The 17327-nt window shown below is 43.4% G+C and overlaps 1 protein-coding gene across 1 annotated transcript in view; it reads left to right on the forward strand.

Moving 5' to 3' along the window:
* The window catches only part of fars2 (phenylalanyl-tRNA synthetase 2, mitochondrial), a 129636-nt gene extending 116218 nt beyond the window's left edge, over positions 1–13418 (forward strand). Inside the window, exon 8 of the mRNA XM_084151754.1 lies at positions 12517–13418. Coding sequence (XP_084007880.1) covers positions 12517–12655 — 139 coding nt within the window. The 3' untranslated portion in view covers positions 12656–13418. The remainder of the gene's footprint in view (positions 1–12516) is intronic.
* Positions 13419–17327: the final 3909 nt, after the last annotated feature.

The raw sequence follows: 17327 nt of genomic DNA on the forward strand, positions 1-17327 counted from the left end.
CTATAATTATAGTATTCTATCATTAAAACAGTGTTTACATCATTAGGTCTTTATCTGGTCATTATCTGAAAGAAATGTCATCGTTACAATGGTGTCATGTGATTCTAGTGGGTCACAGTAATGTTCCCTCTAAGTAGCCCAGGATTGCCGCGCAGCTCCCCCCAGGACTGCTGCATAGAAATTGCCCACAGAGAGAAGCACGAGATTGAACTATATGCAACTTTCTAGAGCAGTGGTCACCAACCGGTCGATCTCCAAGGCATTCCTAGTCGATCGTCAAACATTTCTGTAAAAAAAACAGCGGTAAAGCCTTGTGTTCCTATTTTTTTACATTTGTCTCGGGCTGTTGGCGGAAGGTGCACCCGATTCAGCTGCCCTAGGCACCGGGTAGGCAAACTAATGCCATTAAAACCATTTCATGTGTCAGAAGGTACAAACTCTGCCTTCCTGGCGGGCCCAGAGAACAAATCAAGTGCACTATAAGATTACCGCTGAGATGACCGTGTCTGCAGTAATGTAGCAGGCGTAAAAGAAAGCTACAGCAAAGTTGATACTGTGAGATTTCAAAACGTTTAAAACCATGACTAGAGAGAGACTGTCAACGAATACAGCAAAGAGTTGCTGTTTTTTTAGCCCAGTTATAGATTATTTGTAGTCAGCACTTGGGGCTCCCGAGTGGCGCAGAGGTCTAAGCGTCACTACAGACCCCCGGTTCGATTCCAGGCTGTATCACAACCGGCCGTGATTGGGAGTCCCATAGGGCGGCGCACAATTGGCCCAGCGTCGTCCGAGTTTGGCCGGTGTAGGCTGTCATTGTAAATAAGAATGTGTTCTTAACTGACTTGCCTAGTTAAATAAAGGTTAAATAAATAAAAAATAGGGGAATGATTGCTTCCTACACAAAACTTATACATTTCTAGACATCTTTGAAAAGCGAGTCAGGTAGGGAGCTTTCTTTTTGTCTTAAAGGGACAGTGATGTATTTTGAGACAGGCTTGAATAAGCTAAGTAGCCAATAGGCAGAGGGTAGCATCATTTGTCTGATTCTCTGTAATAATGGTGTGGGAATAATAATGCATTTTGTAAAGTGGTTTCTTGCATCAAACAACACAACATTTTCAGTCACGTTTATTCCCAAGTGGATAAACAGGTTAATGTCAAGCACTGCATGTTTTTTTTTTCAAAAGTCTCATGGAATGTAGGCCTACATTGAACACCACACATTGGCTGCTATTGTAGGCCGAATAATAGACCAGTTATTTCCATGTTAAAATGTTATAGGATGCATTTTCTCCATTATTATGGTAGGCCACACTGGTAGGCCTATATTATGATCAAATAGCCACAGTAACCTACATGGCCACTGTTAAAACTGTAACTAAAAGCGGGTACAGCCTCAGTGTTCACAGTAAACGTTCACTGGAAGTTGCACAGAATTTTCACAACATTCAAGTTAGCACTCAGCAGACCTGAAATTTGCTCAGTGCCGGAAAATAATTGTGGGAACATTGGGTCACAGGTGGTGCTATTGGGACACACATACACACATACAGTGCCTTCAGAAAATATTCACACCCCTTGAATCTTTCCACATTTTGTTGTGTTAGTCTGAATTTAAGATGTTGTGTCACTGGCTTACACACAATACCCCATAATGTCACCGTGGAATTATGTTTTTAGAATATTTTACAAATTAATTCATTAAAAATGAAAAGCTGAAATGTCTTGAATCAATAAGTATTCAACCTCTTTGTTATGGCAACCCTAAATAAGTTCAGGAGTGAAAATGTACTTAACAAGTCACATAATAAGTTGCATGGACTACCTCATCTCTGTACCCCACATATACAATTATCTGTAAGGTCCCTCAGTCAAGTAGTGAATTTCAAACACAGATTCAACCACAAAGACCAGGGAGGTATTCCAATGCCTCACAAAAAAGGCCACCTATTGGTAGATGGGTAAAAATAAAACAAAGCAGACATTTCATATCCCTTTGAGCATGGTGAAGTTATTAATTACACTTTGGGTGGTGTATCAATACACCCAGTCACTACAAAGATTCAGGTTTCCTTCTTACTCAGTTGCCGGAGAGGAAGGAAACCGCTCAGGGCAGAACATGGATCATGTTTGCAATAAGGCACTAAAGTAAAACAGTAAAAAATGTGGCTAAGAAATTAACTTTATATCCTGAATACAAAGTGTTACGTTTGGGGCAAATCCAACACAACACATTACTGAGTACCACTCTTCATATTTTCAAGCATCATGTTATGGGTATGCTTGTCATCGGCAAGGACTAGGGAGTTTTTTAGGATACAAATAAATTGAATAGAGCTAAACCTGGTTGTCTGTTTTCCAACGGACACTGGTAAACAAAATTCACCTTTCAGCAGTAACCTAAAACACAAGGCCAAATATGCAATGGAATTACTTACCAATATGACATTGAATGTTCTTTAGTGGCCTAGTTACAGTTTTGACTTGAAAATGGCTGTCTAGCAATAATTAACAACCAACTTGACAGAGCTTAAAGAAAAAAAATATATATATATATATTGTACAATCTAGGTGTGCAAAGCTCTTCGACTTACCCAGAAAGACTCACAGCTGTAATCGCTGCCAAAGGTCATTCTAACATGAATTGGCTCAGGGGTGTGAATACTTATGTAAATGAGATGTTTCTGTATATCATTTTCAATACATTTGCCAACATTTCCAAAAACATGTTTTCACTTTGTCGTTATGGGCATTGTGTGTAGATGGATGAGAAAAAAATAATATTTTAATTAATGTTGAATGCAGGCTGTAAAACAACAAAATGTGGAATAAGTCAAGTGGTATGAATACTTTCTGAAAGCACTGATCAGATGAGTAGGTTAACATGTTTATGAAAATACATCAACATCTTCAATTGTATATCCCTCTACAGAGACCTTGTCAGTGGTAAGGTAGCTTTGATGTCAAACCACTACCTCTCTGTTCCAATCATTGATCTATGGAACGATAATCATAATCATACAGCCCCTTGCATGTATGGCGCTACAGGACCCCTTCTTTATTTGGGCCCACCACCATGATTTGCTTCCCCCTCATTTGTGACAGAGATCTTAATAATTGAAATTGCTGCTGTTCCGCCGGGAGACTTCTGAATTTGAATTTGAATTTGGGGCCTTTGAAAAGTTTATTCTTCTCATAGTGAGAGGATCTCTTTCTCTTTTTTTCTTTCTCTCCCTCTCTCTCTCTTTTTCTTTCGCGCTCCCTCTATCTCTAATTAAGCACATTACTTTGTCATGTGGGATGTGTCTCTTTCACTCATTGTCTTGGAGATCTGGGGCATCGGTGTAGATAGGGGAGAGATACTGTTGAATTTAACATGAAGGGAATGTGAGCGACTGGTGCACCAGGTGGTTCCGCCGGGTTCATGTATAAATGAGATTCAGTGTTTCAACACTTTTTCAATTGAGGGTTGGTGATTTTCTGATGAAAACCTCCTACCTTGATTTACAGTATGACACATCAAGGGTTAACAAAATCTGTTTTAGAGTCAATGTGAAAGGCATGCAGGTAAGGCAAGACTGATAGAAACAATGCACATTTATAGTATAGATTATAGACATGGATTACCACAGAGAACACTGCTACTCCAGCTGCTCTCTCGTCATCTGACTATGTGTTCTCTCATAGTCTGAGAGCATCTGTTCGTCACAGTGGTGGCACAGGGCTACTCATTTCTCCTTAATGGAGATTTTCTATTTTTCTCCTCTCTCACCGGTACTTCTTCTCATTTGAATTCCATGCTGTCACTGTCAGTTGACCACTCAAGCTTAACATTGTTGTCACCTATCGCCCACCAGGTGCCCTTGAAAAGTTCCTTAATGAGCTTAACACCTTAATAAGCTAATTTCCCGACGATGTCTCACCACTCATCATACTGGGTGACTTCAACCTCCCGACTTCAACTAATTTCTTTACACCTCTTTCTTTCCCCTTCTTGCCTCTTTTGACCTCATCCTTACCTAGTCCCCTCCCACTCACAAGGCAGGCAATATGCTTCATCTCATCTTTACTAGAGGCTGTTCGCCTACTAATCTCACTGCAACCCTCTCCAGGTCTCTGATCACTACTTTGTTTCTTTTTTCTCCCTCTCTTCTCAAACCCTACCCACTCAGCCCCTACCCAGATGGTCATGCACCATCGCAATCTGCGCTCTCTCTCTCCCACTACTCTCTCCTCTTCTATCCTATCATCTCTCCCTTCTGATAAATCCTTCTACCTCCTGCCTCCTTACTCTGCCTCTTCGACCCTACTCTCCTCCCTTTCTGCCTCCTTTGACTCCCACTTTCCCCTTTCCTTCCGGCCGATTTGACTCTCCCCTCCTGCTCAGTCACTAAGTCACTCGGCTCCATCATATCTCATGGTCTCTCCTATCATTGCTATCCTATCAACTACTTTTCTCATTCCCCTTCTGACGTCCAGGTGGTGGCACGCATCTCTGAGTGTCTGTCAGATACGGTATCTAAGCTTGGATGTCGGCCCACCACCTCAAGCACAACCTCGAACACGACTAGGCTGCTCTTCCTCCCGGGGAAGGCCTGCTCGCTCCAAAACCTCTCCATCACGGTCAACAACTCCACGGTGTCCACCTCCCAGAGTGCAAATAACCTTGGCGTGACCCTGGACAACACCCTGTCGTTCTCATCAAAACAATGACTCGCTCCTGCAGGTTCATGCTCTACAACATCCGTAGAGTATGACCTTTCCTCACACAGGAAGCGGCGCAGGTCCTAATCCAGGCACTCGTCATATCCCATCTAGACTACTGCAACTCTCAGTTGACTGTGTTCCCCGCTTGTGTCATGAAACCCCTGCAACTTATCCAGAATGCCGCAGCCCGTCTGGTGTTCAACCTTCCCAAGTTCTCCCATGTCACCCCACTCCTCTGTACATTCCATTGGCTTTCAGTCAAAGTTCGCATCCACTACAAGACCATGGTACTTGCCTAAAGCACAGCAAAGGGAACTGCCCCTCCCTACCTTCAGGCTATGCTCAAACCCTACATCCCAACCCAAGCACTCTGTTCTGCCACCTCTGGTCTCTTGGCTGTCCCACCCTTATGGGAGGTCAGCCTCCACTCAGCCCAGTCAAAGCTCTTCTCTGTCCTGGCACCCCAATGGTGGAACCAGCTTCCCCCTGATGCTAGGACAGCAGAATCCATGCCCCTCTTATGAAAACATCTGAAGCCCTACCTCTTCAAAGAGTATCTTAATAAAGACCCCCCCCCACAAAAAAAAAAAATATATATATATATATATAATACAAATAATAACTTGCAGATGTCTTTTCCTACTAGCATTGACATTTCTGATAACTTCTTTACTGGGGATGTACTTACTATGACTGTGATATCTCACCTAGCTATCTTAAAATTAATGTACTAACTGTTGTGTTGTTTTGTAACCCTACTTGTCTGTTGGGTCTAATTAATAAATTAGTTGTCGGATTAATGCGAAAAAAAGGAGTGTCCGGCCCTAAGTCAAGAATGCGAATCGGCAACGTTTAATGAAATGCAAATGGATTTCTGTGCCCGCGCCTCTTCCAAGCGTCTTCCAAGAAGAAGAGAAGAGAAGGCTGCCATTGCTTTGATGAGGGGGAACAGGTCTTTCATCATGGCGGACGAGCGTTTGGGCCTGAGCCAAATCCTCTTACAGAACGGACATCACAGTGATAGAAAGGGTTTGATTAAGTTGAGTTATTAACAGAGGTACCACTATGTCTTCTTCTACTGCTAAGATGTAGCAAGTACTAATGGGGGTAGACATCTTGAGAGAGACACAGTTCCATGCTCATTTGTGATTTCTCACTAGCTGAACTCATGTTTTGTGTGTTCTTTGCCAGACTGTGATGTCATCTCTTTTATTCAGTAAAGCGCTACAGTTTGGAAATCGCATATACTATTGGGGTGGCTATGTGTGTGACTGTAGATAGCAAAGCTTATTCACTCTCAAAACCAAGACAACAATGAAAAATCCTTGCAAAAGCATAATTTGTGAATGACAAAGCAGTATCTCTCTTGGAGAGCCTGTCATTGAAGTGAAAAGAAATAGAGATTTTCTCTTGAACGGCCGAGGCATTTTCCACTATCCAGTGTAGCAACTATACCCTCTAATTGCTATCATATTGGGTCGATGCGCTATCCCAGAGACTCTGAGAGGAAAGCACATCAATGAACCAGCATCGCTAACCAGGTATCGTTTTACTATCCCAGTGCCTTGTTGGTTACTAGCAGCACTACTTGGCATCATTAGCATGGCATGGAGTCTGGAGAGAGTCCCCGGTCTGCTCCTCTTTCCTCTCATCTCGGAATCTCATCTCAGAATGGCAGCCATTGGAGGGGGGGGGGGGGGGCATTGTCCCAGCAAGCAGCCTTCCCCCGTTCCCTCTTGTGAATGAAACACTACACTCATCTTTTCGCTGCCCATCCCCTGGCCTGAAGCAACATACACAACATGAAAAGCAATGATTTTTCCTGCAGCCCCAAATTCCCCTGGATCTGCAAATGGCCTCCGAAAACCCTTGATCTGATGACTCGTGATTTTATATACCTTGTACAACCGTTATGCTTTTTCTCTAAGACTTGTGTCAGCTAAATGTAGGATGGCTTAGATGTATCCCCCCAGTTAAGCGTAAAAAGCATCAAGGAGAGAAGAGAAAATAAAGCTTCAAGAAAGAAATACCAACTGAAATGACAAATTAATTAATGGAAATGTATGCAAATGCAGAGGATGTTCAGATTCCTGTATACTACAATTACTCAGATTCTTTCTCAATTACATTGGTGCGTATAGGATAACGTCTCCCTGACTATAGATAAATTACTTGAAAATATAGGATGTTTAGCATGAGATGACTTGCAATCACATGAAAACAAACAAAAATTGTTTGGAGGTGGGAAAACATATTGTCTGTGCTCTCAATTTGAATAGCTGTACAGTGTGTGGTGCAATATTGACCAGACAGACCTATATGGACTCCCAGTGTGTGTGTGTGTGTGTTTTCAAGTTTTATTTTTCCCATATGTACGGGATACACATGGTCCAACAAAATGCTTACTTGCAGGGTTCCTTCTCCACAATGCAACAACAATAACAAATAATAAGAGAAGAATGCAAACATAAAGTAAATGTCTCAGTAGAATAGAATAAACATTTTAGCATCAGTATAATACAGGAAAGAACAATTTAGTCCAATATTTACACATGTTTTGGGGATTGTGGGTCAAGTGTTTCAATTGTGCAGTATTTAGCGATCATAATAAGAGTCTGGTAGCAGCAGTTGGAATGTGTGTGTGGGTGTGTGTATGTCTGTGTGGGTGTGTGCGTGAGTTAGTGCATGTGTGTTAAGGTGCAGAGAATCAGAGCAGGTGGTCAGTCCAATTCGTGTTAAGCAGTCTGATGGCTTGTAGATAGAAACTGTCTCTGAGCCTGTTGGACGGGGCAATTCACGTACCAGGCCATGATGCAACCGGTCAGAACGCTCTCGATGGTGCAGCGATAGTATTTGGAGAGGACCCTGGGTGGCATGCCAAATTTCTTCAGCCGCCTTATGAAGTAGAGATGCTGTTGCGCCCTCTTGACGAGTGGTGGTGTTGTTGGTCCATGTCAAGTCCTCGGTGATGTGGACGCCGAGGAACTTAAAACTGCTGACTTTCTGCAGTCCCGTTGATGTGGATCGGGGCATGTTGCCTCTTGAAGTCCTCTGCTTGTTGTTTTGCTGATGTTGAGGGAGAGGTTGTTGTACTAGCACCACAAGTACAGTAGGCCAGCAGGACAGAGAAGAAGAGACTGAGTGTAAAAGACTGTTCTTCGGCACTTTGGACGCAGTTATTGGTGAAATGTCCGAACGATTCAGGGAATGCAACAGCCAACTGGTGGAGGCCCTGTGTGCCCTTGATCCAGAGAGACATGACTTTCTTCTACAGTGAAAAAGGTGAGACCACTGCTGGATCCAAGCAAAACAGATTTGGTGGAAGCTGAGTTTAGTGTCGCTCGCCAGTTTTTGCAGACTGATATCGCCCACTCTGGCTCCAATAAGGACAGATGGACCTCACTTGATATCCTCAACGATTCTCTTGGCCTCTCTCCACTATGCTGACTGTGCTAACTGCACTGAAACATGGACTGACTTTTGGGGTGTCCATAGCTACATGGGAGAACTCATTTTCCACTTTGACAAACGTGTTCAGTCAGCACAGAAGAAGCATGCTACACCCGAGGAAAGCTCAAGTAATCCAAATGGCATTTGAGGGGGATCTTACAAGAAGATTTCGGGGAGAATGGAATGATTGATTACTCAGGAAGTTCCACAGAGCATCAAGGAAGCTGCAACTCTTTTGAAAAGCAAAGATTGAAACAATCTAGCAGTTTTTTTTAATTTTTTTTAGAATCTTGCTTTAGTATGCAGGGCGCTGTCCATGGTGCTGATAGAGCGCAGCAAAAGCATTTTTTGAACTTTTGTGTTTATTATGGTATAGTGTGATTATAAGCAGAATTCAATATAATTACAATGCAAGAATCCAAGTGACGCCCCTGGGTATAGATACATATCGGTATAATTCATCATAGAAATAGATAGGTTGTATTCTATTATGGTGTTCTTGGTAGCCTATTTTATTTGGTTGCTGTAAATGGAAGTGTACGTATTGGAAACATGTTTATGGTAGGCTGACAATTGCTTAATTGATTACGTGGGTCGAATTTGATTCCCAGAAGTGTATTGTGCCATATCACAACGTGTTGCTGAACTCATGAGCGAGCGGCATTATTTTCCATGTTTGAAGCGAGCCTGTATTTATTTGGCAAGACAGCTGTGCATGGCTGCGTCTCACTGTAGTAGGCTGTAGGCTATGTTTTGGTTATTTGGATCTCCATTCACCATTTGTTTACTACGTTTGTTTACTTTTAATGTAACTAGCCTAAATATAGATTGTGTCATGCCTCTATCGATCTGATATTTTGTTTACTAGGCCTACTACTTGGTACCGCTGTCTTATTCTGTTTGCATTCATTCGCATTCACAGTTGTGCTGGTATTCTAAGCCAAACTGCTATTCAGTATTTTTGTTTGCATGCATGAATAATTAGGTTACTACTTTCAGCATTTGGTTTGCATTATTTTTGGTAAGACAGCTGTGTGTATGGCTAGCCTATATTCATTACCAAAACGGCCTAGCTGTAGGGCACTGTCCAGTGTGCTGATACAGTGCAGCAGAGAGAAGCTACAGATTCTCAAAGCACTCAATGATCTCGGAGTGTCGGCATTTGAACTTTGTTTATTGTGGTATAGCGTGATTATATAAGCAGAATTCAATATAATTCCAATGCAAGAACCCCCAAAAATGTAGCCCCCTCGCCAATGTCAACTGCCCCCTTAGTCACTTTATCCTGGCACCGGGTTTGTGTTGGAGCAGTGTGTGTGTGCGTCAGAGTGTTGGAGAGCATGAAAGAGAAAGTGAGAGAGAGAAAGTGGTATTTGTATTTATTATAGATCCCCATTAGCTGCTGCCAAGGCACTGGGACCAATTATAGTGGTCTTCCTGCTTCCTGTGTGTTTGGCACTGGTCGTCTCTCCTCCTCTTCCAAGCTTCTCTTCCCTCAGCCCGCCACTGACCCCTCTCCCAGCCCAACTCCTCCAAACATCCCCCTAAGCATCGCTCTGTCACTCTTGTGACTGTAGATACCCAATAGGTTATAATGACATCATGATTACAACCAGTTTGTGTCGCAGTTTGTAACGCTTTGTCTGCTGGATACCCTCTTCACTCACTGAAAATAGGTCTACTCACTCCTGAAAAGAGTGGCCTGGAGAGTTACACAACATGTAATCAACAAAATCACAACGTGTGTCAGGAGAACTGTATTTGTTTGACCTCACATTTGATTGAACATTTTGTTTTGACATTGTCTGCTGAGTTTCCCGCCACAACAAAGCTTGCTTTGCTTCACTACATAAATCTTTCTGAACATACTGTACATTCCCGATTACAGCACCCCAATCTTTGTTAGATCGTTTTCTAACATCTGCCCTGCCGGCCTTGGAGGCCCCATCCTCCATGCTCCTGGACAGGTCTGTTTTTCTCCCTTTGGAAGAAGCCAGTGTGAATAATCGACAGCCAGCTGGCTGACTGTAAACCAAATTATGCAGGGCAATAAAATGGAGACTTCTACAATAAATAGTGATTGTATTGTGTGTTTCGATCACTGTTCTCCTTCTGCGCACTGAATTATTGAACAACTGCGTGTTGGGTGGAAATGTCAGATGCTCTTTTTGCTAAGACAGACGGGGGAGAGAGAGCGCGAAACGGGGGAAGCTATGCATGAACCAACCGCCATGGATGGAGACAACAAATGCCATTTCTAACGGGGTGTCATGGCCGATCATTGATTATTTTTGATGAGCTCGGACCTTGAATAATTAATTTCTCCATTATCAAGTCGGAATCGCCTCAGGAAATGTCCCCTCCCCTCCTGTACAGTTGATAGTTATGGGCTGCACTCTATTATCATTAATACACAGGTCTGGTTTGGAGCAAATTCCATTAGCTCATCATCATCCATTAGCTCATCAAGTCAATGATGGAGGGAGAGGGAGAATAACCGTGTGAAAGCTCAGTGCTGGAGGAAAAAAAACACTTTTTCTCATTAGCTGGTTTTGGCTGTGAAGGGGGGGGGGGGGGGGGGGGTTAAAAAATAGGGTTTAGGGGTTAGGGACAATAGGATTTTGAATGGGACTTGATTGTTGTTCCCCAAAAAGTATAGTAAGACACAGCTGTGTGTGTGTGCGAGTGCCATGCAATGTCCCAGTGGCAATCAGTGGTGGCCTAAATTTGTCAGGGCTGGTATTTACGAAGCTGCCCACAGTAGCTCTCTAGCTGAGAGTGTGATTTATTTTCTTCTCTTTTTTCTTTTTAACAAGGATGTCGGTCCGATAAACCAATTATCTCTTTCCACGCCGTGCGCTCTAAATTATATTTTTTCATCTGTCACTCACCCCCCGACAAGGTTACCCAGAGATCACACTCTCTCGGGCTGCAGCTATTCTTAGCGTGGCAGCCCACGAGGACGAGTTTTCTGTGAAACAAGGTTGCCCTTTCAGAGAGTAGAGGAGGGAAGAAACAGACACCTCTGGCACAGCCCCCACCACCGTATAGAACACTGTAAAGCTGGAGAAATGTAATCTATTCTCCTGTCCTCCAGAGCTGGAGAGAAATGAAAGGCGAGAGCGAAGCTCCCGTTTATGGCCCTAAAGGGTTTTCTGCTTAAACGTGGCTAAACCCGGCCTGAGTGTCGCCGCCGCCTCGTCGTAGTTACAGTGTCTCATTTCCAGTGGATATCTGCATTCTCAGGGAAAACAGTTCGCCTCTGTTTTCCCAGTAATGAGCAGCAGTCGTCTGCACTGTTTTTAGAAAATGCACCCTCATATTGCGATGTGTCAAGGGGAAATGTGTTATGCCATGGAACTTCACAGGCATAGTCTGAGGTCTGCTGTAGCCTTGCCAAATTAAGAGTTTATGGTTTTGAGCTAGGACTAGAAAGTATACAGAAATTAGGACCGGTGACGAATGTACTTGAAATTAGGACTTTTATCAGAAAACTGTTGGCACAGCGACATTGGGCCCTGTTCAAATACTGTTATTAAATGCATCCTTAGGAAGGAGAGACATTAGGCACTGTTTAAAAACTGAAACCACAGCGCGACTTTGTCACCACTTCTCTGTTTGAATTATTATCTCTGCAGCAGTAGACACTGTGTCCTCCTGACAGTGGAAGTCTGCTGGTATGAAGCCGAATCTGATTTTCTCAGGGATCCCATGGTGTTTGGGCTGTTGAATCCCAAGGCTCTGTCTTTCAGAAGTCTTCTCTCAGACATTTTGTCTTAGCTGCGTGCTTTGGGGCACAATTCAAATCTCAGCCGTTGGTTTCAATGAGCCCCGGAATATGGAAATGACAAAAGGGCCATGCTTAGCTTTTGAACTACTTTTTGTGGAGGATACTACTGTTGTTCATGTTCATTTTCCTTCGCTGTACTTTGAAGATCCTCATTACTGTCCCCTAGAGAGACAGGGACTGTGTGTGTGTGTGGGGGCTCGTGCGTGTGTGTGTGTGTGCATGCGTAATCCAGTATCTTGACTACTGTAGGCTCTAATATCTCACCTAATGTCTTTCTATATCCCTTAGGAATGGAGGGATGTGACAAATATTGTTAAGCACCTTTGTGGACTAAATGAATATTGTCTGATCTAATTGGGATTGTCCATGAGGATCTCACTGGAGAGGTCAAACATAGCTCTTGCATTTGTGTTTATTGGTGTTCATTAGTCTCCAAAAATATATGTATTTTTAAATCATGTTCGTGGTGTTTAAATTCTTAAAACCACTGCAATTCCACTGTGACCTACACCCTCTCTTGATCCCTCTCAGTCCTCCTAACCCCTGTCTCTCTTCTTCTCTCCCCACAGGACGCAGAAGCACAGCCACTGTTACCGCATCACCTACCGCCACATGGAGAGGACCCTGACCCAGGAGGAGGTGCGTGTTCTCCACGCCGCCATCGAGCACACCGCCGAGCAGGAACTGGGCGTGAAGGGGCGGTACTGAGACCCTCTCCACCGCCCCCTCCCCTGGGTTGTGCTCAGTAGGCGCGAAACAGGGAAAAATCGGGTTAAAACCTGCCAAAACGGAAAGGTGCCACCCAAACTCATAGAGACACGAGGGGAGGCCTACGGACCATCCCTGGAGTCCCTCCTCTTCGTAGTACAACAAGAATGCAACTGGTTGTATTACCTATAGATGTAGGATCTTAATTTGATCACTCTTTTGTTGCTGAGAGTGTTGTAGTGTATTCAAGGTTTAAAAAGGATTCAAAAGTTTGTAATTTCCACTTAAAAATGTCAGACTTCATTTGCCCTAACGAAAAATGTATCAACCCCTACAAAAAGGTCCATTAATTATAATCACCATAATAATTCAAATTTCCTGTTGCTGTGGGACTATTTTCCTGCTGTAGCAAACTGTCCCAGACGCTTCACAGTTTTGTTGTAGCCCTGAGGTAACTCACCTGATTCAAGTAGTCCAGGGCTTGATGATTAGTTGAATCAGGTGCGTTAGCTGTGGAATAGTTCAAATGCATGGAACGGCTGGGGGTCCCTGAGGAGAGGTTTGGTACGAGACAATAGGTAATGACTAGACCTCCTTGAAAGTGTCCTTCAATGTGACTGTTAGATAGTGGTCCTGTGTGGTAAGAGCACTGCGCTAGCAACGCCAAGGTAGTGGGTTCAATTCCTGCATGGATCACATACAAAAAATGGATGCACTCATTGTACTGTAAATTGCTTTGAATAAAAGTGTCTGTTAACTGACATATATTATATTAGCTGATTCTTCTTTACTACCACCGCAGTACCTAGCAACTCTTATCATTAGAGCCTCCAGTAACCTTTCATGTGAAGCGGTGGGCGGCTGCTCTTAAATAACGCAATCCACAGTGTGGAGGGGGAATGTGTCACCTAAAGCCTTTCATGCCATTGCCTCCTTACCAGCCTGGTGAGAGAGACCGACGAACGAACACAATACAGTCCTGTTGATGATTCATGTCGACGTTTGTATTTTTAGTATTTTCTTAACGGATGTGTTATTAAGAGTGGGGAGGGAGGAGAGGATGTGTTGGTGCACTACCTGAGAAGCATTGTAATAAAAGCCGGTATTGTCTCACCGCTGGGTGAAAGTACAAAGAGTGTCCTTTATGTCCGTTTGCTTAACAGGTGATTTCAAATAAACTGTGACGTTTGGTTAAAGTCCTGGCGATCGTTCTTTCTGAGCAGAGCACACGCATATTTGAGGAGCTGCAGAAATGATTTTATACTGCAGATTGAGCACCAATGTTTTTGGAACAACCTCTACCCTCATCAGTCTTGTTAACAGTGATTATGCATTCACAGTAGATCTATTACGCCCGCTATTCTGTTTAAGACTGTAAGAACCTGTATGAATACCAGATGAGACTATGTGTGTTCCATATTTATTTTATGCGCTGTAAGCCTCTTCATTAAGAAGTCATTAGAAACAATAACACATCATCATCCCCTGCCTCCAATCTCTGTCTATAGAATCATCATGATTCTCTTGTTGTTTCACTGCTGCCATTGGGTATGTAGGCTATACGGAGCGCTAGATTGACAAACTGACCCAACAGAATAGAGCTGTCAAAGAAAGGGCCCATTTCATTATGGCAATGTCTCAAGCTGAATCTCTGCAAAACGGAGCTGCTCTTCCTCCCGGGGAAGGACTGCCCGCTCCATGATCTCGCCATCACAGTTGACAACTCCATTGTGTCCTCCTCCCAGAGTGCAAAGAACCTTGGCGTGTCCCTGGACAACACCCTGTCGTTCTCCGCTAACATCAAAGCGGTGACCCGATCCTGCAGGTTCATGCTCTACAACATTCGCAGAGTACGACCCTACCTTACACAGAAAGCGGCACAGGTCCTAATCCAGGCACTTGTCATCTCCCGTCTGGATTACTGCAACTCGCTGTTGGCTGGGCTCCCTGCCTGTGCCATTAAACCCCTACAACTTATCCAGAACGCTGCAGCCCGTCTGGTGTTCGACCTTCCCAAGTTCTCTCATGTCACCCCGCTCCTCCGCACACTCCACTGGCTTCCAGTTGAGGCTTGCATCTACTACAAGACCATGGTGCTTGCCTACGGAGCTGTGAGGGGAACGGCACCTCCTTACCTTCAGGCTCTGATCAGACCCTACACCCAAACGAGGGCATGAGGGAGGGGAGCTAGCTCCCCTACCTCTACGGAAGCACAGTTCCCGCTCAGCCCAGTCAAAGCTATTTGCTGCTCTGGCACCCCAATGGTGGAACAAGCTCCCCCACGACGCCAGGACAACGGAGTCACTGACCACCTTCCAGAGACACTTGAAACCCTACCTCTTTAAGGAATACCTGGAATAGTATAAAGTAATCCTTCTACCCCCCTCCCCCACCCCCCCATAAAAAAAAAAGTGGTTGTCCCACTGGCTATCATAAGTTGAATGCAGCAATTTGTAAGTCGCTCTGGATAAGAGCGTCTGCTAAATTATGTAAATGTAAATGTTTCTTTTTTTGAATTGGTTGGAGAGGAACAGAGAAAATGGAAGCCCTTGGGAGTACAAATTAAATTGCGACGTGATGAGTTTCTCCGTCCATTTGGTATGATACTGTATGTTATGTTACGTTTCGTATGGTATATATTAATTTGTGGATGTCCATCATCCATTTTGTATGATATGTTACAAATTACATATGTTCCACCAGCTCGATTCGGTCTTATGTAGCAACATTTGAAATTGTGTTTTTAGAGACTCAGAGCTAGAAAATGGTATATCATATACTACAGTTGAGAAACAATGGGAAAGTAATTCTGCTTGGAAAGTTGATAAACTTGTAACCTAACTTTTGAGAAAATGCTCCTTGAATGTTTTGGTACCTACTGGAGACCTCTTCTTTGTCTACACCCACTCATTATCGTTCACACCCTCTTAAGCTTTAGCCCCACCCATCTCTTTAAGGATTCACATGTGGGGCCATGTGCTAAACAACCAACTATTTCAAGACTAAAGGCTGGCTTATACAACGGGTGTGTTTGTAAATTTAATCTGGAGTGCCAGAGTGTGCTCTGTGCGTTCGTAAACTCAGAGCTTTGTCAGATTATCCGTTCGTAAATTCTGAGCGTTTCGCTCTCAGAGCGTTCAGAGCGCACACTGGACGCTCTGGCCGAGGAGTAGGGTTGATCCGAGCGTTCTGACCAAACAACAGCAGTCAAGCAACCAAGCTAACTGGCTAACGTTGGCTAGCTTAAGGTTAGGCATTAAGGTTAGGAGTTAGGATTAGGAGTTAGGGTTAGGGTCAGCTAACATGCTAAGTAGTTGAAAAGTAGCTAAAAAGTAGTAAGTAGGTGCAAAGTTGCTAATTAGCTAAAATGCTAAAGTTGTCCATGATGTGATTCAAACACGCAACCTTTGGGTTGCTAGACGTTCACGTTATATCCTAAACCACCCTTTGCCGACCATCCTCCCTCCTTTTGTTTTTGGCTTAAGTAACCTTCTGTATTATGTAACCATTCAAAACACAACATATCAGATTTATTTGAGTTTCACAGATTTACATTTACTATGTTACGTCTAGTCCTTGAGGCCAGGCTGCCAAACTACAGCCTTGGGCCATGGCACCAGGACATTTGGGACGCTTGAAGAGAAACATCAGGTATTTTTCACCCAGTGAAAGATTAGGAAATTAAAGACAATACTTAGGTGCTCCAAGGCCCAGAGAAAGTCCATTTAGAAGAAATTTAAGAGTTTCATTCCAAAACGCTAAATATCCATTTTCAGATTGTTTTATTGTTTAAAGAAATTATGAAAGAGATTGGTGTGTTTTTTCAGTATCTAATCATCGCATGGGGTTTTTCAATGACAGATATGTATTTGTTTAAAATCTATCACTTGATGGTTTTATTTCAGAGAGACAAATAATCATGTTTTTTTGCTAAATGCTTTATATCTGCCTCACTCAGAGAAATAAGTAGTACTGCTACTCTAGGTTTTACATAGTCAAATGTAACAAATAACTACATTTTTTATAAAGTTTAAAAAATATATTCAATACAGTAATATGAGATCTGTATGTAAAAGATTTACATTTGACATTTCAGTCATTTAGAAGATGCTCTTATCCATAGAAACTTACATTAAGTGCATTCATCTTAAGATAGCTAGGTGAGACAATCACACTATATATACAAAAGTATGTGGACACCCCTTCAAATTAGTGGATTCGGCTATTTCAGCCACATCCGTTGTTGACAGGTGTATAAAATTGAGCACACAGCCATGAAATCTCCATAGACAAACATTGGCAGTAGAATGGCCTTACTGAAGAGCTCAGTGACTTTCAATGTGGCACCATCATAGGATGCCACCTTTCCAACAAGTCAGTTCGTCAAATTTCTGCCCTGCTAGAGCTGCCCCGGTCAACTGTAAGTGCTGTTGTTGTGAAGTGGAAACGTCTAGGAGCAACAACGGCTCAGCCGCGAAGTGGTAGGCCACACAAGCTCACAGAACGGGACCGCCGACTGCTGAAGAGCGTAGCATGTAAAAATGGTCTGTCCTCGGTTGCAACACTCACTACCGAGTTCCAAACTGCCTCTGGAAGCAACGTCAGCACAAGAACTGTTCATCGGGAGCTTCATGAAATGGGTTTCCATGGCCAAGCAGCCACACACAAGCCT

The sequence above is a fragment of the Coregonus lavaretus genome, assembly GCF_964263955.1.
Source record: "Coregonus lavaretus genome assembly, chromosome: 34".
NCBI classification, from domain to species: domain Eukaryota; kingdom Metazoa; phylum Chordata; class Actinopteri; order Salmoniformes; family Salmonidae; genus Coregonus; species Coregonus lavaretus.